The sequence below is a fragment of the Galeopterus variegatus genome, unplaced genomic scaffold (genome assembly GCF_000696425.1).
Source record: "Galeopterus variegatus unplaced genomic scaffold, G_variegatus-3.0.2 Scaffold5505, whole genome shotgun sequence".
NCBI lineage: Eukaryota > Metazoa > Chordata > Mammalia > Dermoptera > Cynocephalidae > Galeopterus > Galeopterus variegatus.
Genome location: NW_007731616.1, coordinates 109,039 through 132,505, shown reverse-complemented (window position 1 = coordinate 132,505; position 23,467 = coordinate 109,039). Strand labels below are relative to the sequence as shown.

The window sequence follows — 23,467 nt, the reverse complement described above, 5'->3', positions numbered from 1 at the left end:
TGTATGGTCTACAAAAACACCTCGTATAAATAACGGCTTTGGAAACTTGGCTACACTGACGGATTATCTGGGTCTTTTGGGAATTTTGTTGGTGGAGCATTTATTACTGTCGAAGTGAGTCTCTTTTCACCATGCATGTGTGTACATATCAACCCCCTAGGGAGAGTGACATACTTTAATGTCTTTTACTCAGTGTTTCCTTATGATTGTGGAAGAAGAAACGTGACTGATGTCAATCCTGACATGCTCAAGTTCAGCTAGTACCTGTGAGTTTCTACCTTGTATCTCAAGGGCCTGGACCGGGGGAGGGTGGCATGATGTGCGCTTTACAAAAACCACCATGACGAGTCCACTTGCTTTGTCTGGTGGCTCTCTGCTTTGAGTTGTGTTCTAAAAGTGGTATCTCCTCCCAAATCTGCCCCTATCCCACAGGTCTACAATGGCTGGACCAACCCATAGGGTGAGGTCTGTCTTCTACATACCAAGAATCATAGTACATGAAAATGTTTTTTATTTGAGACACAAAATTGCAAAATTGCTGAGATATCAAACATTTCCCGATCAGCTACTATACTGCCACTATGTACAAAAGATCTGATGATAAATGTGCACACATATAAAAATACAGTATGCATCACCTATGTACAGTACATGTGCAAAATGTATGGCATTCAAACATGATACGGAATTGATTTCAGGGGTGCAAACAGCAAATACAAAGGCATCATGGTTTTTCTTTTAAAAAAAAACAACATAAAGGCATTACATGAATGGACCCCCGATTGCCATAATTATTTTTATTATTAAACTAGTGCTTCAACAAGCAGGGCTCTGTAGATTGGTATCTTTCTCCTTTTTTTCATAAAGTGAGATGCTAAGACATAATGTGACAATGAAAATAAGAAGAGAAACACCTATCACGTTGCATTTCTATTGCAAGCAAGAAAAAACTAATTTCTACGTAGAAAGGAAAAAACTTTGTATTACTACTGAGTATGTGTTATTCTTAAACCAACAAAACAACTCTATACTATTTTACATGAAAACAACGGAGAAATATCTACATCTCTGTGAAAATTATAACCTTAAATGTATAACACCTTTTTTGGGACTGACTTTTGAGATCTCATTAGTCTCAAATTTTAAATAAAAAGTGCCTCCATTTGGCAAATACTTGGCAATGCCTTTGGTTCCTTTAAAGCAAGTTTGCATTACTATTGGTTACTTGAGGTCAAGTACTTTTGGTAGATACTAAACCCTTTCCTAAATGCTTCCTCTTCCTACCAAATTAGCAAGATTCCTTACAGCATAATGTAGAGAGGTAATTGTTATGAGTTTCGATGATTCTATAAACTTTGTTAAAGCTTTGTCTTAGTAGTTGGCATAAAGCTCTGTTAAACACTATAGTTGTGTTGATATCTCCAATAACGTTTGATTTGATTTTAGACAGCACCTTGTAGATCTGAGATTGCTATCCTGTTGTCACAAAATTGTGACATTTTCCAACAGTGATTCACAGAGCAATGTGTTAGGGTAGAGGATAAGAGCTCTTGTGTAAACATGTGCAGCTTTTTGAATTACAGGCCTTAAATGAAAGATTTCAGGGAGAAACTCTTTGCATTTCCTCAGATACTGCAAGAAGGGGTGGGTGAATGGGGAACAAATGTGGACCTGCTTATTGCCATGCAGACAGAGTCACTTTACAAATAAAAATGTAGCCCAGAAAGACTGTTGAACGAGCAAGTTAATGAAGGTTTGAACCAGGAAAAATAATGTCTACATCTTAATTGTTATTTTCCAGTTCTGACTGAAACCATTTAAAAGATTAACTGAAATGCAGTTAGGATGCTCTCCAAATACACATCTGTGCACTTATAAGCTGTGTTCTTTGATTAAAGCTGACCTTCCAGTTAATGTTCTTTGATAACTTTGCGCTACTTTTGTGGCCTCCAGGGCAGTGGGACAATTTGTATTTGGTATTCTTTGTTGCCAGTATTCAGCTTTCATATTTACAGTGGTGGATAGTGGAAAATGGAGAGTTATTGGTGAATTTGGCTAAACTGACCTGTGTTGCTCTGCTGGTGGACACTAAATGGCTATTCTTTTTAAATTTTTCTAAAAAGTCCCCAGTGGTGCCACGATCTCCCCACCCGACTGACAGCCAGGTACTAATGTGAGGCTAGCTACCATGTGGGCCCATGGAAACGGCATGAGGATGTATAATGAAGTGTGGGCTTCTCGCAAATAGTTTCAGCCTTGCTAAAGTGCTTTACCACTTCTCTAAGACCAAGTCTGTCTGAGGACAGTAAAGGGACTGTCCCATCACCTGTGGGGACAGCTGTAGTGTCAGCTGTGTGTCTGTTTTCTGCCTGGGAGTTCTGAAAGGACTCTAAAGAAAGCTACATTGCCTGGAATGATCTGGGGTTGAGGGTAAAGGAAGCCTGAGTCAGCTTTGGTGACAAGATGGGTAACACATTCCTGATACATCACTTGGTGTCCGCTGACCACACAGGTCAGTGGTGCTGTCCTACTACCAAGACTTTGCCTTCCACAGGCAGCAGCGGGGAGGCAACAACAGACTGCCTTTGCCACTGTTCCTAAACAGCACTGACAAACCAGAGTGTCAGTTACATGGATCCCAGAACCATGCAGTTTTTAAAAAGGAAATTTAAATAAGAACTCTGGAGTATTACAAAAATAGTCATATGAAACAAACACAAATAGTATGTTAAGCAAGAAATTCCACCAATTCAGAATACACTTATGTACAAATATGTGGCAAATACTATACAGTAGATTGCACATTTCAGGAAAAACACTAGAATAACTAACACTGTCCTAAGAGGTTTCCTAGTAGATGCTTTGCTGAAATGTACAAGCTGACCACATACCTCTAGACTTCCAAAGACTTTATAGAAGCTTTGGTATAACTTTTTTTATTCATCCCACCCCCAATAAGATGATCTGGTACCTATATACAGTAGAAAGGTAAGGTTGATACTACTGTGTTTTGAGACTATGTAGGGAAATAAGACTGGGTTATGAGATAACACGGTTCTATGAGTTAGTTATTTTCTTGGCAATATGATATACAACAGTACCACTGCTAAACTACACACATGCATATTGAAAAACCAACTGGCTCTCTTGACCTATACTTAAATGGTTGTGAAATTAACCTTAAACAACAAGTCATCTTTAGTAAACATACACCCTTTCCCATTGCACTTACCGTCACATACACTGAGTTAGGTCAAAGGGGCCTTGATACAGGGTACTGTCTTTGGTCATGTCGTGTGTGTGTGTGCACACTGATCGTGTGCTCACTAACCTGGAGCATGTAGCTGAGATCCTGGAGAGCAGCACTCGTGTCACAGGGGCCTGGCTGGCTACTTGGGCCAGGAGAGGGGGGGCCAAGCGGAATGGTGCAAGTGGGATGGCTTGTAGAGGTAACAGCTAGAGACTCCTTGCCTTTTTAAAAATAAAATACTGATATATAGAGGTTTGAACATATATGTGAAATGAGCACTTTAGCAATTCAGAGTCAAAAGACAGCAGGCTAATGAGATAGTGTTCTTTGCACAACATTATGTATTTTTGGAGAGCAACCTTCCTGTGGCATGTTTCAAACCCTATTTAGAAAACAATAAAGAGACCCAAGAGCTAGAAAACTATCTATGTACACAACTCAGGATTATGGAAATAGAGTTATTCAACAAGAGTTAACAGCACTAGGTGTTCAGTTGCCTCCTACAGTCCCACTGATATTTGGTGCTAAATTTTAATAGGCCATTCAAATCTGAATGAAGACGCTCAGTCTAAGTCTGGACCTAATAAACTCCAGACAAAAACTCTCAGCAAAAACCCATGGCCAAGACCGCCGATAAGAACAGTACCTTCCCAAGTAAACAGCCTGGCCCTGGAGGTGGGCTCCTTTCACTAGAACTGACTCGAGGACTCACATCACACCCAGTATGGTAAACTCTTGCCGGGCTTGGTCAGGTGATAGTGTTCTGGTTAACAGAGTTACTGTATCCCACGCGACGGATGACCAGTTTCTAAACAGTTAAACTATTCACCCCAGATTACATGGAGCACATGGGCTCTGCCTTGAACTGTCAGCACTGTCAGTGCCTCAGCTTAGGAAGTGCCAGTTGACAGATGGCTCCAGTGTGCTAGTGCTGGAAAAGTGGACTTTTCTCACGTGTAGTAAGATTTATAAACCAAAAAAAAAAAAAAAAAAAAAAAAAAAAAAGATCAGCTCTTAGGCAAAACACAAACCCAGAAGTGATTCACAAATTCTTTCCAAATAATGGGTTGGGTTGCCTCTTGCATGTCACTATGGAATGGCCACCATTGAGTGACCCAAAGAAATCAACTGGATCGTAGGGGTTTACACAGGGTGAGGTGGAGAGCACAATATTAATGTTTAATAAAAGCCTCCACACTATTTTGGTAGAGTACAGGCTTTTTTTTTTTTTCAGTTATTTACAGTTTGTCATATATTTAAATGACCAGCTTGAAATAATTTTGGAAATCCTGTGATGGTTGGCATTTTAGAAAATTTGTAATAAACTACTCAACAAATAGATAATAACTTTTTTTTCTATATAAAAATACTAAAACCTCCAGTTTTTTCATCTTAGGTTTGACAATATAGCAAGAGCTCGGTAGGACATCCAGTTACAAGCCTGTAAAACGATAACCAGGGATTAGCAACAAAGACTACCAGAGCTGGGATCCAGTGGCCACCCTCGTGGCCAGGCTAACCTGTACCCATCGTGGGGATGTCCTGGGTTAGTGACAGACTTTCCCCTTCCATTTTTCGAACTCACCAGCTCAGAAAGATATTTATTTCATGCTAAAGCCTTTTCTTGGTTCTTTGAGATGGGTCTGATAACCTGAAAGTTAGTCAGCAATTCTTTAAATACAGAAATATAAGTGGCTCAAGTACTCTAGAAATATTTGAGTTATTAAAAGAAGTAGGACCATTGGATACCCATTTCCTTACCCCAAGGTAGGCTGTACAAATCTCAATGTCAGAGTGTATACACAAATGTCTAATATACACATTAAAATCTAATCAACCCAGAGAGGTGCCAATAGAATTTTCAGTGTTATCAATATACCTGGAATTTTTCCAGTGGATTGTTTATGACAGTATTTTGTAGACATCTTCTAGTTATGGTAAAAGATCTTCCACTTAAGTTTGGAAATCTAAAGTAAGATTCCAAAAATCACAAAATAAACTACAACACAAAAAATTACACTGGTTTCTGAATGGAACCAAAAGTCTTCAGCTGGAAGCTGTCACTGAACTGGCCAGGGCTTGTCACTGCCTCTACCCTGATTGTGTCTTGGCCTGGCTTGGGCCGTCTCTAGGAAGTACCAACTGCAGTGACCTCTCACATCCCTCACATCAGCCTTATTTTTGAGTGAAGCTGTCTGCCTTTTATTTAGGGTCTTACAGTGACCACAGAGTTTTAAATGTAGTTGATTATAAGAGAATATTAATGTCATTTTCCTGCATACACTACTCTTCTTTATGTTTTTATGTAAAGGTACTTTTCATTCGTTACTGAAGTTTGGAGAAACAGATGAGTCTTCTTTGACAGGTGTATTTTTCAGAGGGCCCTGTGCTATACTAAGTTGTAGAAATTCACTGCTGAATGCAATGAGATGTTTTAAACTTGGTTTTCAGGCTATGACCTTCTATCCATTCTTTGTGTGACAACACATTTTAATTGCAACAATGCAACTATGGATTTAACTCTAAAAACTGACCTTTTAGAATCTTCTTCATGTTCTTACACCTTATGAACGCTGAGACAAGAAATCTGTGACATTAGTCCCATGGCAGCGGCAGGTCTTGAGGGTCAAGAAAGTCAGCAGAAAACATGCTTGGTGCAGTGGCGCTGAGAGGAGTGAGGCCTGAAGACGTGTTGGGCATGGTGATGTCTAACCACTCCATGTTGTCCAAGTTTGAGTCTGAAAGGTCAAGAGACAGACAGGGAGTACCTGCAGCAAACTGCGCCTCGGAAGTTTCCATGGGCGAGTGTGAATGGTCCAGCACGCTTGAGTGACTCAGCAGATCATTCTGGAGATCCTCGATCAGAGAGAAGGACTCTCTGTCTTCACTGCTGCTTTGTAGTGGAGCAATTTCATTGGCTGAAGGTAAAGTTCCATCCAAGAAAGCTTCTAGTTGGTTCTCTAAGCTGGCAGATAAACTGCTCATAGGTTCTAAAGATATAGGTGGTGCCATTTGGACTTGGGGTGGTGGCCGGGACACCACTGTATTGACTGGCATTGTGGTGATGCTGGCTGTCACTGGTCTCATTTTGGAAATAGGAGAAGGCTCTTCTTTTATAGGGAGGGAAATCTCTGTACAAAATAATTGAAGTAATTAATAAATATTTACTACTATTAACATTTTTATTAATTACTGGGACGGTTATTTTGCTATTTTGTGATTCCTTCTACACATGTCCATCTTAGAGGTAGGAAGAAAATGCTATTGGTTAGGAACAATCCTTGAAAACCTTTAGAACTATAATTATATCCCAGTGTTTAGGAATCAATGTTTCTAGATTGTTTTATCTTTGGGTCCTAATTCTGAGTCATTTAAGGCTTTAAGATAGGGCTCCTATGTTATCCTATACCATGAATCTGCTATTATTAGTGGCATGATACCCTTAAAATGAATGCTGAAGTGTTTGCGAGTACTTCAAAAAGTTCATGGAAAGATTTGCATTATCTTTTAATTCTATTTTCCATGAACTTTTTGAAGTTCCCTTGTAGACCCTGAGTTTGTGCAGAGACATGAAATATATCCGTAATATTATGAAAGACCTAATTCTTTTTTTTATTATTATAGGTGGACTATGTGCCCAATTTATACATTCTGTATAAAGTTCTGAAATACCCTGAGTTTGTGCAGAGACATGAAATATATCCGTAATATTATGAAAGACCTAATTCTTTTTTTATTATTATAGGTGGACTATGTGCCCAATTTATACATTCTGTATAAAGTTCTGAAAAGACAGAAAGCCATCTTGTTTCATTTATGAATTAAAGCTAACACATGGCTCCTTTGACCTTTTTCTTTAAGATGAGGTGGATCATCTGCTTACTTCTCTTTTTTTGTCTTGTTTTGAGTTTATATAAAACCTTGAGGATTTGGTAAATGTCTTAATAAGCACTGATTACATATTATTCCTTGCCAGATCAAGTAGCAAATCAATGGACCATCTGTTATAGATATCAGTGGTTTACTTGGCTACATACATTTGAATAAAGTATCTTTTTTACTTTCATGAAGATATGTTGGTTTCATTTATATATGGATATACTAGAAAAATATATTTAATGATAGCTCTTAAAGCTCAATGATTGGGATGCATAAATAGGTGAGAGAAAGAACTTAATTATTCGATTCCTATAAATGAATTGTCAACTGTGTGTATTACACTGGTATTAGTAAACCGTAAGATGAAATAATATATGTATTGGATACTTTGTCATAAGAAAAATCATTCCTTTTAGACAATAACTCAAAACTGTTTGTCACATTTTAATTTCCAAGTTCAGGCTGTAAAAATTATTCTTATAAATCACTTAAAATCTTACCTTCACCAGATTTGGCAAAAACATATATTTTTTTAATCCTAAAATCTGGATATGGAATGTCTATTTAAAAAATTTCCATAGTTTAGATATACCATGAGTTTAAACTATTTTGCAAAGCCTATATTGACTATAGTTCTTAGCAAAAAATACCATTTGCACATGTATATCTGTAGTCAAATATCAAAAATTCTGTTATGTCAAACATTATGACCAGAACATCAATCTCAATATCAAATCATAACTACTATAAATGGAGAAATTTTGATCAAAATTTAAAAATTCAAATAAAACCCCTTTCATCAGGCTGATTTAAGGATACTTTAAAATATTCTAAATAGCATTTTAATTTTTTGAAATACTGATTTTACACTTATTTTTAAAGATATATAAACTGAGGCAGAGATATCCTTGACTTTTTTTTGTGGTTAACATGTCTTTTTAAGACAATATACTGTAAATCTAATTTTTCATATTATATGTAGAAAGTGCTTTAGCACTGCCTTTGAATTTTAATAAAGTTACTACAGCCTATGGCAAGTAACTTCATGTCACAAAATTGATGTAGGATTGGAATGTTTTCATCCCATTACAAGGATTACATGGTCCAAAGTTTGAAGTTTTTCAAGATGGAATTTAAATCTGGTTCTACTTTGCTATTTGGAAATGGTCCTTCTTTTTCAGCAGGCATATATCTATTGAAAAATCTAACATTATATCACTATTTTAAGTGAAATCAATGGCTTTTCCTCCATTTATAGTAAATTGTTTTAATGGCCTACATTTAATAAATTTAAGAACAGTAAATTCAGTTAGAATTAGAAGAATATGTTTCTTAGCATCCAAAAATGAGCTCTGAGCGCCAGAGAAAAACTTTCATGTACTTGAGTTAAGAGATTACTTCCTATGGGGGTCGATGTGACTATGACCTACCTCCACTCTTAATGAGGATATCAAAGAGGTCATCCATCTGCTGACTGTGTGCATTGGAAATCTATAATAAAGGAGAATATAAATTAGCTTGCTTTCACACAAACCTGGAAGTAGTGTACAATGGGGGCGCTAAGAGACTTTACAGAACATCTACGTCTAATCTATCAATTGATAATTTTGAAAACACTGAGGTTACCTGAGTAGTTAAGCCACTGAGCTAAGAGGCCACAGTTCGCTAGTCGACAGAGCACGAATGGGGCTAGTACCTAGCGTAGCTCACTTCTATGCTTCCCATATTTTCTATCACCGAATTGCATTTTGAGAAGCCTCTGATACTTTGTTTTCAAAGTGTCTTTATTTCATGTCTAGGTAAAAATTTGTATGTATAAAGGTTATTGCATTATATGTTTTTCAACTTTTTTTGAGATTTACCTGACATACAATAAACTGCACTTACATGAAATATACAGTTTGATATGTTTTGACATTATGTATACTACCCACGAAACCATCAACGAAATCAAGATAATGAACTTATCTGTCATTCCTGAAATTTCCCAATCCCCAGGCAACCCACTGATTTACTTTCTTTCACTATAGATTAGTTTTATATAAATGGATTCAGACAGTGTGTAGTTTTTTGGGTGGGGGTACAGGGTGGGAGGGGGAACTGGCTTCTTTCACTCAGTGTAATTATTTTGAGATTTATCCATGTTGCAGGGGATACTATAGGAGTAGTTCATTCCTTTTATTGCTGAGCAGTATTCCATTGTATGGAAGTACCAGTGTGCTTATTCATTCACTTGTTGATAGACATTTACGTTTCCAGCTTCTGGCTATTACAAAAAAAGTTGCTGTCAACATTTGCGTTCAAGTCTTTGATAGAAGTATGCTTTCTTTTCTCTTGGGTAGATACCTAGAAGTGGAATGACTGGATGACAGGGTAGGTATATGTTTACTTTTAAGAAATGGCCATACTGTTTTCCAAAGTGACTATACCATTTTACATTTCCACCAGAAGTGTATAAGATTTCTATTTGCTCCGCATTCTCACTAACACTTTGTATGGTTGGTCTTCTTAATTTCAGACATTCCATCAGGTATGCGGAGGTATTGCACTGGGGTTTTAACTTGCATTTTCCTAGTGATTAATGATGATGAGCATCTTTTCATGTACTTATTTGCCATCAGTTTGTCTTTGGTAAAATGTCTGTTTAAATCTTTTGCCTACTGCAGATTTCTTATACTTACTGTTTGTATGGGTGTATCTTTTTCCAACCATTTACTTCCAATCTGTGTCTTTGTGTTTACAGTATGCCTCTTGTAGATGCATGCATTAGTTATCTATTGCTATATTACAAATTACACCAAAACTAGTGGCTTAAAATTCATTATGTCACAGTTTCTGTGCATCAGGAATTTAGGAATGGTTTAGATGGTTGATTCTGGCTTGGGGTCTTTGATGAGGATACAGTCAACTCAAGGCTTGGCTGGAGAAAGCCCTTGTGAAGGTGGCTCATTCACGTGACTGGTAAGCTGGTGCTGGCTATTGATGGGAGGCCTCAGTTCCTCTCCAAATGAGCTTCTCCAGGTGGCTGTTGGAGTGTACACATTGCATGACAGTTGGCTTTCTCAGAGCAAGTAATCCAGGGGAGAGCAGGCAAGAAAGGGCATGCCTGTTATGACCTATTCTCTAAAGTCACATACCATCAATTCTGCCAATTTTGTTTGTTAAAAGTGAATCACTAAGCCCAACCCAGGGAAGAACATCAAAGGATCTGCAGGCATATCTTAAAACCACCACGCAGCATATAGTTGAGTCTCGCTTTTTTAAAAATCCATTCTGACAATTTCTGCATTTTAATTGGATTGTTAACTCCAATTACTGACATGGTTAAATTTGGGTTTATCATTTTATTATCTGTTTTCTATTCATCCTATCTGGTTTTTTGTTCCCCTGTTCTTCCTTTCCTATCCTTAAGAAAACAAAACAAAACAAAAACCTGGATTTCTTTTTTTTTTTTTATATTCTAACAATTTTTCTATTGTCTTTTAAAGCTATACCTCATTGTATTTTTTTTTAGTATAGATATATAATATACATGCTTAACTGTTTATAGACTACTCAATGTTATATCAATGCATGAAGAAGAGAGACCTTGCAATCATCAGATCCATTTATTTCCTCTTCCATCTTTTATTAATTATTGTTAAGTATTATAGATATTCTAACAATTTTTCTATTGTCTTTTAAAGCTATACCTCATTGTATTTTTTTTTAGTATAGATATATAATATACATCCTTAACTGTTTATAGACTACTCAATGTTATATCAATGCATGAAGAAGAGAGACCCTGCAATCATCAGATCCATTTATTTCCTCTTCCATCTTTTATTAATTATTGTTAAGTATTATATCTACACTAAAACCCCTCAAGACAATATTATATTTGCTGATAAATTATCTGTTTTTCTTCATCTGATAATATCTTTATTTCACTTTCATTCTTAAAGGATACTTTCACTTGATATAGAATTCTGCGTTAACACCCCCCGCCCACCCCCACCACCGAACTTTAAACATGTTGTTGTACCCTCTTCTGTTCTCCATAGTTTTTGATGAAAAATTGACATTAATCAAGTAGTTGTTTTCCCTTTGTGTAATGTATTGCTTTTCTTTTGATGCTTTCAAGATTTTCTCTTAATTCTGGCTTTCAATAATTTGATTATGATGTGACTAGGCCTTCAGCATCTGAAAGTGTAAATTTGTCTTTCATCGTATTTGTGAAATTTGGCCATTATTTCATCAAATATTTATCTGTCCCTTTTTTTTTCTCCTTTCCTTCAGAGACTTCTCTTCTGCCTTTGTTAGACTGATATTATATAACAGGGCTCAAAGGCTCTGTTCACTTTAAAATAATTCTTTACCCTTCTGTGTTACTCAGACTGAATAAGTTCTGCTGATCTATCTTCAGGTTCATCAACGTTTTTTTCCTCTGCCATCTCCATTCTGCTAAGTTCATCCTTAAATTTTTTTTTTTTTAAATTTCAGATAGTATAATTTTTTAGTTCTAGAATTTCCATTTAGTTCTTTTAAAAAATAATTTCCATATCTATTTAGGTCCCCTATCTTTTCATTCATTCCAAATGTGTTTTCTTTTACATTATTGAGTATAGTTAACAATAGTTACTTTAAAAATCCTTGTCTGGGGCCGGCCCGGTGGCGCACTGGAGAGTGCGCCGCTTGGGAGTGCAGCGGCGCTCCCGCCGAGGGTTCGGATCCCATGTGGAGACCGGTTCCCGCTCACTGGCTGAGCATGGTGCGGGTGCAACACCGAGGGTTGCGATCCCGTTGCCGGTCAGTAAAAAAGACAAAAAGGAATAAAAAAAAAAAAGAAAGAAATCATTTCAGTGCCTTGATCTTTCCAGATTCAGATCTAAGATGTATGACCTTTGTCTCTCCCAAGAACCCACACATCAAGACAAAAGTTTCTTCTCTCTGTGCGGGTCACTTCTGTGGCCCATATAGGGTCCTTCCTCAATCTGCTTCTCGTCTCTGGCATCAGGAAAGTCTGGCCCAGTCTAGATTGACTGCCTTTTTCTTTTGAAAATAGGTTTTGCATTTTCCTGATTCTTTATATGTTGCATGCTATGAATGGATGTCATGGATGTTAAATTGTGGAGACTGTGGATTCTGTTACTTTTCTCGGATGATTGGTTTCTTTTCTTTTAGCAAGCTATTAACTTGGTTGGACTTTAACTTTAAAATGTTTCTTGGGCGGACATTTAGTCTCAGTTTAGATCTTTTGTCTTCAGCTGAGCTGCTGAGTCTGTTCCATGCATGTATGGCTCAGGGGTTAGCCAGAGATGTGGGCAGACAGAATTTGGGGATCTCCTTTCTTGCTTTTTCCCTTTGGCTGCTCTCAACTCACTCCTCTAGTTTCCCAGGCCATAAAGACTATGGTTTTTCCACAAGTAACCCCACCACTTAGCTTGACCCCAGAATAAAAGCAGCAAGAGGAAACTCCTGCCATAATACTCCCCTCTTGAGTGTGTATTCCCCACCTGAGTATGACTGTTTCTATTCACTCTTCAATGCCTTCATGTGGTTGCTTTTTGTATTATGACCAGGATTTATAGCTGTTATCTGTGGGAAGAATAAGCAAGTAGGACCTTACTTAGCCAACTAGTGGAATTGGAAGTCTGAGTAAATGTGTTTAAGAAACCTCAGAATTCCTGGTGTTTGGTGCTTAATGGTGTATAAAGAGGTACTACAGATAGATACTCATCTGAATCCCCAAAACTGAGGTAGAACTTGGCTTTCTCAGTCTATAGACATAAACCCAGAGACGTGTAAATATCAGGGATTCCAATCTGCTGTCACAGGTTAAAGTGGAAGATTCTTTTTTTTTGTTGTTCTTGCTCCATGAATCAAGTAAGCAATATATATTATCCTACACATGAGAACCAGGTTTGAGAGGATGAAGCCTACCTTTTTATTTTCTAAAAATTATAGTTAAGCTCTTGGCAATTCACTTCATCTCTGCTCTCATGAAATCAATAGGTGTCACTTCTGAATGGACCACACGACAGGACAGTCTAGTCCAGCACCATCTGTTTTAATTCTTATTGCAAATGTTTAAACCTATTTCTGAAATTTGGCTTTTCCCTCAAAGAGAAGGGCCCTTACTGAGTCTGGAGCTAAAGAATGTTTTACAACTAGAAAAGCTATCTTCTCTGGGCAATAAGTGAATAGAAAGAAATATATGGTGACTGTATACTTCTTCAGGCAGTCCATCATGTCTCTGAGCACCCCTGCATGCCTCTGGGAGGGTGCCAGGCTGCACATTATCCTCTGGTACTGAGCAGTTTCTGTAGATGCTCACTTGGGCAGCTGAGTGGGTCAAGGCAACCACAGCATGACGTTGCATACTCCCTGGTTGAGGGGGGATTGGCTTGTTTTCTACTTGCTGGAAAAAGTGCTGAGCCCTTGGCCCTGCATTCCTCATGTGCAGCAGACCCACTACATGCATAGCCACCATGTGGCCCCGATGCATCACCCCATGGAACACGGGAGAAGGGGGAACTGGCACAATATACGGATGCCCCTGCTGCTTGTTGTAACAAACAGTCTTGCTCAGATCTGGATCCGTTAGATCTTGTTGTCCACTTTTAACACCAATGGAGTGGTGTCAGGTCTACTCCATGTATACTGTGTGGCTGGGGTTCTTTCTTAAAAATAAGTTTAAAGTTTTGAAAAAAAGCTCTTTAGAGAGGCAGAGAGACTAGGAATGTTTAGGGTAATGTATGACAAGCACTGTCATTGTTGGCCACCCATCATGGGCCGGATGCTTTTACAAATGGAAACTAACTTTTCCCAGCCCTTGGTGTAGCTATGGCTACTCCTTTTTATCAATGATACAAGGAAGGCTTAGAGGAGAGGTAAATACCTTGCCCAAGGCCACATGGTCTTCAGGTGGGCCTTAGGCATGGTGTAGACAGGAGAACCGCAGGTCTGTCACCTCCAAAGTGCATTTGCTTAATATACAAGCAAAGTCACTTGCATGGGCTGGCCTGCTGGGGACAGAGGTTATTAGGGACTAGAGAGAGATGAAGCGGGATCAAGAGGATTTAGGTGCTGGGCAGCCTTGAATGTCAGTCAGGTGGAAGAATGTCAGTTTGATGCTGGCCTGACAAATGGTGGCTTTAGAAAGGAGGGACCTGTATAAAACATATGCCCTGGTCACAATCACATCTATCTCTAACATGACTGATCCCCTTGCCTCAAAGGAAAAGTTAAAAGACAAACCCTGAATTTCTGAATAAGTAGTAATTGGAAGTTATACAGCTGCTGAAAGCTGTGTGGGATTCTTCATAATGAATGACATTTTGATTTTAAATAACTGTTTACAATACAAGGCTCCTAGCCATAGTTTTTGTATTTCTGTTGTGGCAAGTCAGTCTTAGGCAAGGGGTTCAGTATAGTGCTGGCCAAGACTTGAGAGTGACACATCAAATACAAGCCTTATGAACTGTGACCACTGTCCCCACTCACCTCTGAAAGGGAGGACTGTGCGCTGCGTGTCTGCTTGATGGCCTCCTCGTAGCGGGGTGGGTCTTTTGTCTTGAGGACTGGGCTCCCAAACAGAGAGTGCTGAACAACAAATTGTTGGGGAGGAGAGGGAGAACTAGGCTGTATCAAACAAAGGAGAAACACACATTAGCTCTTCGCAAAAAGCTTTCTCCTGCCCTGGCCAGACCCAGCTCTGCTGTTCTTCACACAGTAGCCAGATCACGGAATTCATAAGCTGGGGCTTTTAAGCTCCTGTGAGGCTGACAGCACTGCTGGGCCATCTCCTGTGGGACGGGCCATCTTCACTGTGATAGTAGCTATAGTCCTGCTCAACAAGTTATTGTATTTTCAACGATTTCACTCCATTAATATTGATCTTAGTCATCCCAAGCCTAAAGCACAGGCTTTGTGTTTTTTTGGTGGCTGGCCAGTCCGGGGATCTGAACCCTTGACCTTGGTGTTTAGCACCTCACTCTCCCAAGTAAGCCACCAGCCAGTCCCTAAAGCACTAGGCTTTGGAATGATTTTATACTCTAGTAAGCATTGTTATTACTGCACAATCATCATAGGGTTACCTTGTTGGGAGTGTTTGGGCCATTTTGCATGGGTGGAAGTGGAGTGTTTCTGGGTTGAAGAATGCTGTTGGAAGTCTTGTTAATAAAGGGCTGCTGGACCGCTGGAGCAGGTTGTCTCTGATAGGGAAGAACAGTATTTGATGCTGAGTTTGTGAAAACCTGTAATGAATAAACATTTCTCCATCAATTTGTTTTATTTTTCCTTATGAAGTAAAGAAAACCATGTTTTAGAGCAGAAGTCAGCAAAGTTTTTTTGTAAAGGGCCATAAAGTGTACAAAGGTACTTCAAAAAGTTTATGGAGACGTGGAATTAAAAGATAATACGAATCTTTCTTTGTTTTTTTGTTTTTTTTTGTCTTTTTTTCGTGTCCGGCAATGGATCACAACCCTCAGTGTCGCACCCGTACCGGACCGGGACCTATGGAGACGTGGAATTAAAAGATAATACGAATCTTTCTTTGTTTTTTTGGTTTTTTTTGTCTTTTTTTCGTGTCCAGCAATGGATCACAACCCTCAGTGTCGCACCCGTACCGGACCGGGACCGGCAACGGGATCGCAACCCTCGGTGTTGCGCCCGCACCTTGCTCAGCCAGTGAGTGGGAACTGGTCTGTATGTGGGATCCGAACCCTCAGCGGGAACGCCACCATGCTCCCAAGCAGCGCACTGTAGCAGTGCGCCACCGGGCCGGCCCGATAATACAAATCTTTCTGAAGACCCCTTGTACAGTGAAAGGTTTGTGGGCCAGCTCAGGCATTGTAGCATGAAAGCAGCCACATACCATATGTAAATAAGTGGGTGTGGCTGTGTGCCAATAAAACTTTATCTACAAGGGCTGGTCCGTGGCTCACTTGAGAGAGTGTGGTGCTGCTAACACCAAGGCCACGGGTTCGGATCCCTATATAGGGATGGCTGGTTAGCTCACTGGGTAAGCGTGGTGCTGACAACACCAAGTCAAGGGTTAAGATCCCCTTACCAGTCATCTTTAAACAAACAAACAACAAAAAAAAAACTTTATCTACAAAAACAGGAGGTGGGTTGGAGTTGGCCCGCAGGCCAGTTTTCCTACCCTCATGTTTGAGCATAAGTGGTCCGCTCATTCAGTAACTTGTCTTTGATGGCAGTGCACACAGCGCTCTGTGGGGAAACAGTGTTTGCTCCTTACGGTTTTCCTCTTCAATGACAGCTGACTTTCTCACATTGCTCACAAGGGTGATCTCATCTACTTCCATGGCTTTTGTGGTTACAATTAAGCTAATCATTCTCAAGCCACCTCTCTCCTTCCAACCTTGCTCCCAAGTGCTAAAGCCACATTTATATCATGTTCCTGGATATCTCCACTTTAATATATGCCAAATTGAACTTTCTGCTTTCCTCCCACTAGCCCCAGCCTTTGAGGGAAAATAATTCTTGGTTCCGCCTTCTGGTTTTTTTTAAAACTTAGGTAAGTGGAGCCATCAGTCAACTCTGCTTTCTCTCCTCAGCACTCACACATCTTAGAAATGCCTCTCGAACCAGGCCTCTGAGGTTCTCTGCCATTCTAAACCAAAGCCTGTCTCCTGCTGGAATTCAGCCACAGGCTCCCAGCTTTGCATCTCTGCATTGGCCCATTACCACAAGTAAAGTCTAAAGTGCAAACCTGATCCAGCCCCTTCCATGCTCACTGGCTCTCCTGGCTTTAGGTTAAAGCCCTAATCTTTGGCTGGCATGTGAAGCTTCCTACTACCTGGCCCCTTTTCTGTCCTACTCGAAACCTAACCCATGGTGTGGCCACACTCAATTTACCAGTTTCTTGAAAATTTCTTCAAATACATGCAAGGCTCCATTTAAGATCTATTCCTTTTTGAGAAGCTGTTTTCTGTTCTGTCAGGCAGAGGTGAGGAATTCTTCCTGTGGAACTCCAAAATGCTTTGTTTAGACCCATCAAGAACTGAAAGTTTTAGGGCCTTTTACAAATATATGGCCATATTGCTGATATTGTAACTGTATTTTAAAGAACTTAGTTTGCTAATAAAAATATTTAACATACCATATGCCTCTAATGTTCTGAAAGAAAAACCTTTCCCCTATATTTTTATTATAAATATACATAAATATTTCTTGAGTATGGAAGTATATGTATGTAATATCCCTCCAAACTGTCCAATCTCTATAGGTGATGAGTTCCATAAATATACTCTTTATAACTACGCCAGAATGACATTTTGAGCTTTCCCCAAATTCAGTAACATACAACTATAATTCCTTTCTCTCTGCATTTCTCACAAGAGGTTCTGAAAGAAAACAAATGTGTGAACGGGATTGCTGCTGATCCAAGAGGTCATGGCTGTCTGTTCATAAAGTTGTCTTCACCCACACAGATAGCTGACACTATCCTTAGGCATATCGACCTGTATACCTAATTATCTAGGTTCTTTTATGTTGATGATTAAAACTCTGGGACCCGTAATTCTCAAAGTTTAAAATGATGACACTTATTTTTGAGGCCTTAAGATTTTTCTGGCAAGGAGATGTGCACATAGCTCCACCTACTGGACAAGAGGGACTTTTGTTGACTTAGGGGCTATTTACCATCAGTTTTTGGTAGGAACTTGTGTAGAGGACACTGAATCCTAGACCTTCATTTTAAAGATGAGGAAATTGACACTTAGAGAAAGTAAGTGAATTTTGCATGAGGCCAAACACCTAGGAAGTGGTAAACCAAAATAAGACTTTTGGGCTCTTAATCCATGAGATGGCAAACTCTTACAAATATACGTAAGTATCTTACTCGAGATAATAATGTCAGAAGTATCTTTTCAAATATCTGCAAATATCTCTTCACAAAGAACAGCACATTTTCCCCCCACAACATGTTTAACTTGAAAAAGATTTATTTTAAAGTTTGGTAAATTCAGTATATGAGGACTGAAAAAATGCTTTTGAAACTTTTACTTGGAAAATGGGATTAACTGTTATGATGAGCTATGTTTTAGTAATAAAGAGCTCTTTCTTTATCCCAAATGATAGGATAATCTGCAGTCAGATGGCATCTGAACTAAGGCATATTCTAGGAAGATGGATCAGAGAAAAGAACAAACAGGAGCTTCCCTAGGAGTAGGCACTGAGGAGGATGCTTGTGGACTGATGAGGGGATAGCAGTAAAAATCAGCAAGTGTATCACTCAGGAGTTACCAACCTTTCGGACCTGTTGAGGCTGACTGAGCACCTGCTGTGTGAAGGTGTCTTGTTTCTGAGGTATGGTTGGGGCCAAGCCTGAGGACAGAGCAGCAGTTGACATTTGCGCAGCAGTTGCTATCTGAGGCTGAGTCTGGATTCCTGCTTGTGGGGGAGTCTAGGAGGTGCATAAAAAAAAAATCAGTTTAATTGCCAGAATCAAAGCTGAAATCAAGAGTTTGGTTGCAGAATAATTGGTCACTTGGGAATCATATCTAAAATGAAATAAGATGAAACGTTTACAGATATACACTTCATCTGCAAACATCCGAACCTTAACAATGCTAAACCAGAGTGAAATACCAGCTCAGTTATTTTCATGCTCTTATTGTTTAAGTGGCTAAGGTTTTCATTTGAAAATTCTGGGAAAACAGAAAACTGAAGTAAGAACCTATAGCAGCTCTACATGTAATAGGCCAGGTATTGTAATACATTTAATAGTGGCAAGGAAATCTGAGACCTAACTGTCCAAATTCCTGCTTTTAAGTTGCAGCGTGTGCACCCTCCAGCGACAGCCAGCATCATGCAGGGTGCACACAGCTCCAGGATAAAATACGGTTCTTGTTCCTTTATCAACTCTAACGGAAGAACTGGACAAAGAAAAAAAATTTTAAAGATAAGTTATAGATTAGACTTTCAACTTCATAGATTGCTAAAGATAAAACAGGAGGATTAGAATTTCTGCACATGCCAAAGGGCCTGTAGGCCATGCCCCTAATTCTAGGGGTATGAGATTCTTCCTTTCTGCTGTTGCAGGTATTTGGGTAATCAGGGTTGAGGGGCACTGGTCCAAATGGTTTGTCGTTTACCTGTGTTACATTTGGTTAAGACCGACCAAAATCGCATTACATAAAAACAGCTGAAGGTAAATAGTAAATACATAGGTTGTATTGGCACAAAAGGGAATTTCATATTCACGAGTGTTTCATCATCTCTTTCAGTGACATCCCCACTCCTAAATTTGTGGTCACATTTGCCTCAAATTGCAAGTTTAAGTATCTTTGCGCTAATGGTGCCTTTCAAGAACTAAATTTGGGAGGCCAAATATAAGAATGGGCGAAAGAGTAAGAGACTAGCTTTAAATGCCAGCTCTGTCCTTGGGTGACTTACTAAGTTCCCTTCCTAGGTCTCTGTTTCCTTATCCAGAGATGGGCAGTATAACTTGGATCTTCTGGGGGAAGGGAGGATTAAATGAAGTAAGCCATATAAAGTACATGATGCTGTGCCTTGAGCATAAAAAGTACTCAATAGCATCAGCTATTATTGTTATCATAGTGTCATCAGTATTTTAAAAGCATCTACACATATGATACTGTGTTTATTAAAGGGACAAGGTAACAGAAATAGAAAAGCACCCCATTTTTGTTTTTATTATATAAAAACAGTGCTAGCTGTTCAACTTTTTGATTGACCCTCCTACACATACATGAGTCTACAAGTGTGAAGCCTACCGTAGAAGCATTTATGAAAAAGCTCAAGTGTGGTTCATCATTAGCAGAGTTTCCATTCTAGGTGGGCTGTAAGGAAAAGTAGTTAGAAGACACACTTCACACCTGGAGTTTGAGGCTGCCTACTGGGAGTTGCACTGAGGTGACATTCGAGCCCTGGATGGACACTGGGAGCAGCAGCTGAGCAGTTTGCGTGGTCAGTAAAGCCTGGGGCTGAGCGACAATGGCAGGTGGCGGCTGTCCCTGGGAACTCACATAAAATTGTGAGACGACGTTCTGCTGCTCTGCCTGGGCCACGGGGACCTCTTGCTTGATAACGACAGCCTTTTTGGCAACAAGGGTCTGACCCCCTGTAGGAAGAGGCTGGCCTGCAGAGTGGCTGGCTACCGGGATGGGCTGCCTGGAGCTGGAGCAGTCAGGGAGTGTGGCCTCGTCTTTGATGGAGGAACCAGTGCCTCCGTGTTTCTGGTCTGACTTGATGACAGAATGAGCCGGGGCACTGGGCTGGGGTTCCAGTGGCCGCTGCTGCTGCTGCCCTCGTTTTTCAACCTCAAGTTGCATTTTCAGAACTTCCACAAGTTTCTGCTCTTGTTCCAGTTTCCTCTTTAGCTCTTCGATCTGCTTCTCTTTCTCCTGAAGCTTGCGATCCTTCTCAGCTGCATCCAGTTCCAGATTTGACAGAGTGCTGCTGGTGGGACTCAGGCTGTCTTCATTATTTGCCACCCTCAAAGGAGATGAGCATAAGAACTGTGAAGGAGACATCATGGTCATAATCTCGGTGAAAGTGTCTGCCATGTTTGTGTCATCGGTACTGAGACTGGACTGTTCGGAGGGAGATGGTGAGATTGGCAGAGGGGAATGGACATTTTCCACATGGGCTACGTTGGGGGTTCCAGCAGATGGCATTTCTGCCTTGAAAGTGGAGACTGAGCTGGTCACAGCGTTGTGTAGTGTGGTAACTGGCAAGGCCACAGTGACTTCTGGGTTACTGTTGATGATGGTCGACGAAGACACTGTGACGATACTACCTGCAGCAAGGCCACTGCTGTTCACTTCCTGGTAGGGTTTCAGGCGTTCAATGAGGTCCGGTTTGGTGCCTGACACTGGTAGACCCCTTAACTTCAATTCTGTCTTCAGTTCTGATACCTGGAGGTACAAACAAATCAGAGCTCTTGGTATTACAACTTTCTGACAAATCTGCAGTATACTTTTGTGATGGAAAAGTGCCTGTGTCTATCAAACAACTCTGTGACACTGCATATCTGAAAGTGGGACAGTTTGTTTCTCTTTTTTAACACATGTAAATACACATAACTTCCGACCTGAAGAACTTGGGAGGCCAGTAATAAAATAGGGATTTTAGAGGGTAATTCCTCTTCCATGTCAGAAAAAAGATTACCAGAATGGTGATAATGAAAACAGCTACATTTATAGAGTAATTAGCATGTGCAGAGCACTGTTGGAAATGATTTACTTTTTCAGCTAGTCGTCACATGACCACATGAGGTGTCAGTATTGTTATTCTTCCCATTTTACAGATGAGGCAGTCTAGGCAGAGAGAGGCTGAATCACTTGTCCAAGCTACCACAGATAATAGAAGGCTGAGCTGGGACAGAAACCTAGGAAGGTTGTCCCTGGAGCTCATGTTCTACTGTTACATTTTCCAGCTTCTCCCAAATTTGGCATCAGCAGGAAGAGAAAATCACAACCTCTGGAATCCAACAGAACTGGTATGGTGCCTGCAGAAGATATACTGCTCAGTAAATGAGAGTCGTCATTGGTCAAACTTTTTTTTTTTCTTTTTGTCTTTTTTTTCGTGACCGGTAACGGGATCGCAACCCTCAGTGTCACGCCCGTACTGCGACCGGCAACGGGATCGCAACCCTCGGTGTCGCGCCCGCAGCGCGCTCAACCAGTGAGCGGACCGGTCTCTATATGGGATCCGAACCCTCGGCGGGAGCGCCACCGCGCTCCCAAGCGCCGCACTCTACCGAGTGCGCCACCGGGCCGGCCTGACATTGGTCAAACTTAATGGAAATAAAAAGAAAGTACCTCTATAAAAGTTACCGTATTGTTGGTAAGGTTGAAAGTCTATTGAGAAGCACATACATGTGCTAGACAAATCTAGCAAATCATTTACATATTCGTGGTACTTATGGATGAATAAACTCTATTTGGAATTTTCACCTTTAGGTCATCCAAGCTAGAAGGCAGAGGTCCTGGCTTTCTCATAGGAGCAGATGTGTTCTGTCTTGGTGTGTTGGGTGTGTTACTGTTTGAAGCTGAATTCCCACTGTTGTTATTTTTGTCATTGAGTGGCCTTCAAAAGAAAAAGAAAGAGTTTATAATAAAATAATTTCTAGATTTGACATTGCTTCTGTTAACAATTTAACTGTAAATTTATGAAGAGAAAAATTACCATGAGTCATGGATTGGAAGATTCAATATTGTAAAGATGTCAATTACATTAGATAATAATAAAGTCTTTGCAGGTTTTGTTTGCTTGTTTGTTTGGTGGAAACGTAGGTGATTCTCAGTTTTATATGGAAAAAGCAAGAGACCAAGAATGGCCATGGCATCCTTGAAGAAGAAAATCCAAGCTGGAAGAGTCACAGCACCAGATATCAACATGTGTTACACAGCTGGTCAGTAAGATGGTGTGGTGCTGACGCAAGGACAGAACAGACAGATGGGAGAGAACAGAATCCAGAAAGAGACCTCTGCGTTCACGGCCCCTTGAGTTACCAAAAAGGTGACACTGCAGTGCAGTGGCCTTCCAATAAGTGGCGCTGGGCCAGACTGGACATTCATACAGAAAAAAATATGGCTCTTGATGAACCCCTACCTCACGTCATTCCCAGAAATCTAAATATGAATTATGAAAACAATAAAGCTTTTAGAGGAAAACTTAGGATAATATCTAATAATATATGTGATAATATACATGATACTGTATAGCCAATTCCACTACAGCCTCAGGCTGTACAAAGCCTTGGTGCTAAAGCCAGGGAGACTCAGAATTCCACATTCTGGAATAGGGATCTGAGGTGACAGTGCTTATGGGATGAGAGCCATAGTTTGATGAGCTTTCTCCAAGGAGTTCTAGGAAGCCTGTGGTTGAAGCCAATGCTGGCTCAGTCAATAGCTAACACTTTTTTTTTTTTTTTTTAAATAAAGATTACTGGTAAGGGGATCTCAACCCTTGGCTTGGTGTTATCAGCACCATGCTCAACCAGTGAGCCAATCGGCCATCCCTATATAGGATCCGAACCTGTGGCCTTGGTGCTATCAGCACCACACTCTCCCGAGTGAGCCACCGGCCAGCCCTAATAGCTAACTCTTGACATTCATTTTGGAGTCTTTTTAAACCTGCCTGAATTTTGCTGAAGTTGAATACTTGAAGTCGTTGAGATGAAGTTTCTTGAAATTCAGATGAAATGACAAATATTTTATGTATCATTATCTCCTTCCTAAAAATTCAACTTTTAAATCTCATGTTTAGTAATAAAAATACTTTCTTTCCGTGTCCGGCAACGGATCGCAACCCTCAGTGTTGCCCCCGTACCAGACCGGGACCGGCAACGGGATCGCAACC

At 40.0% G+C, this 23,467-nt stretch overlaps 1 protein-coding gene across 5 annotated transcripts in view; it reads right to left on the bottom strand.

Moving 5' to 3' along the window:
- Positions 1–494: 494 nt before the first annotated feature.
- Positions 495–23,467, bottom strand: part of MKL2 (MKL/myocardin-like 2) — a 124,786-nt gene continuing 101,813 nt past the window's right edge. For 3 of the 5 annotated variants that reach the window (XM_008589542.1, XM_008589537.1, XM_008589538.1), the window contains 7 exons: positions 22,060–22,192; positions 19,978–21,018; positions 18,387–18,542; positions 15,211–15,369; positions 14,618–14,755; positions 8,560–8,620; positions 495–6,381 (listed from right to left, as the gene is read on the bottom strand). In XM_008589542.1, the coding sequence (XP_008587764.1) occupies positions 5,846–6,381; positions 8,560–8,620; positions 14,618–14,755; positions 15,211–15,369; positions 18,387–18,542; positions 19,978–21,018; positions 22,060–22,192 (2,224 nt within the window). In that variant the 3' untranslated portion in view covers positions 495–5,845. The remainder of the gene's footprint in view (positions 6,382–8,559; positions 8,621–14,617; positions 14,756–15,210; positions 15,370–18,386; positions 18,543–19,977; positions 21,019–22,059; positions 22,193–23,467) is intronic. The other 2 variants (XM_008589540.1, XM_008589541.1) reach the window with 2 other exon arrangements.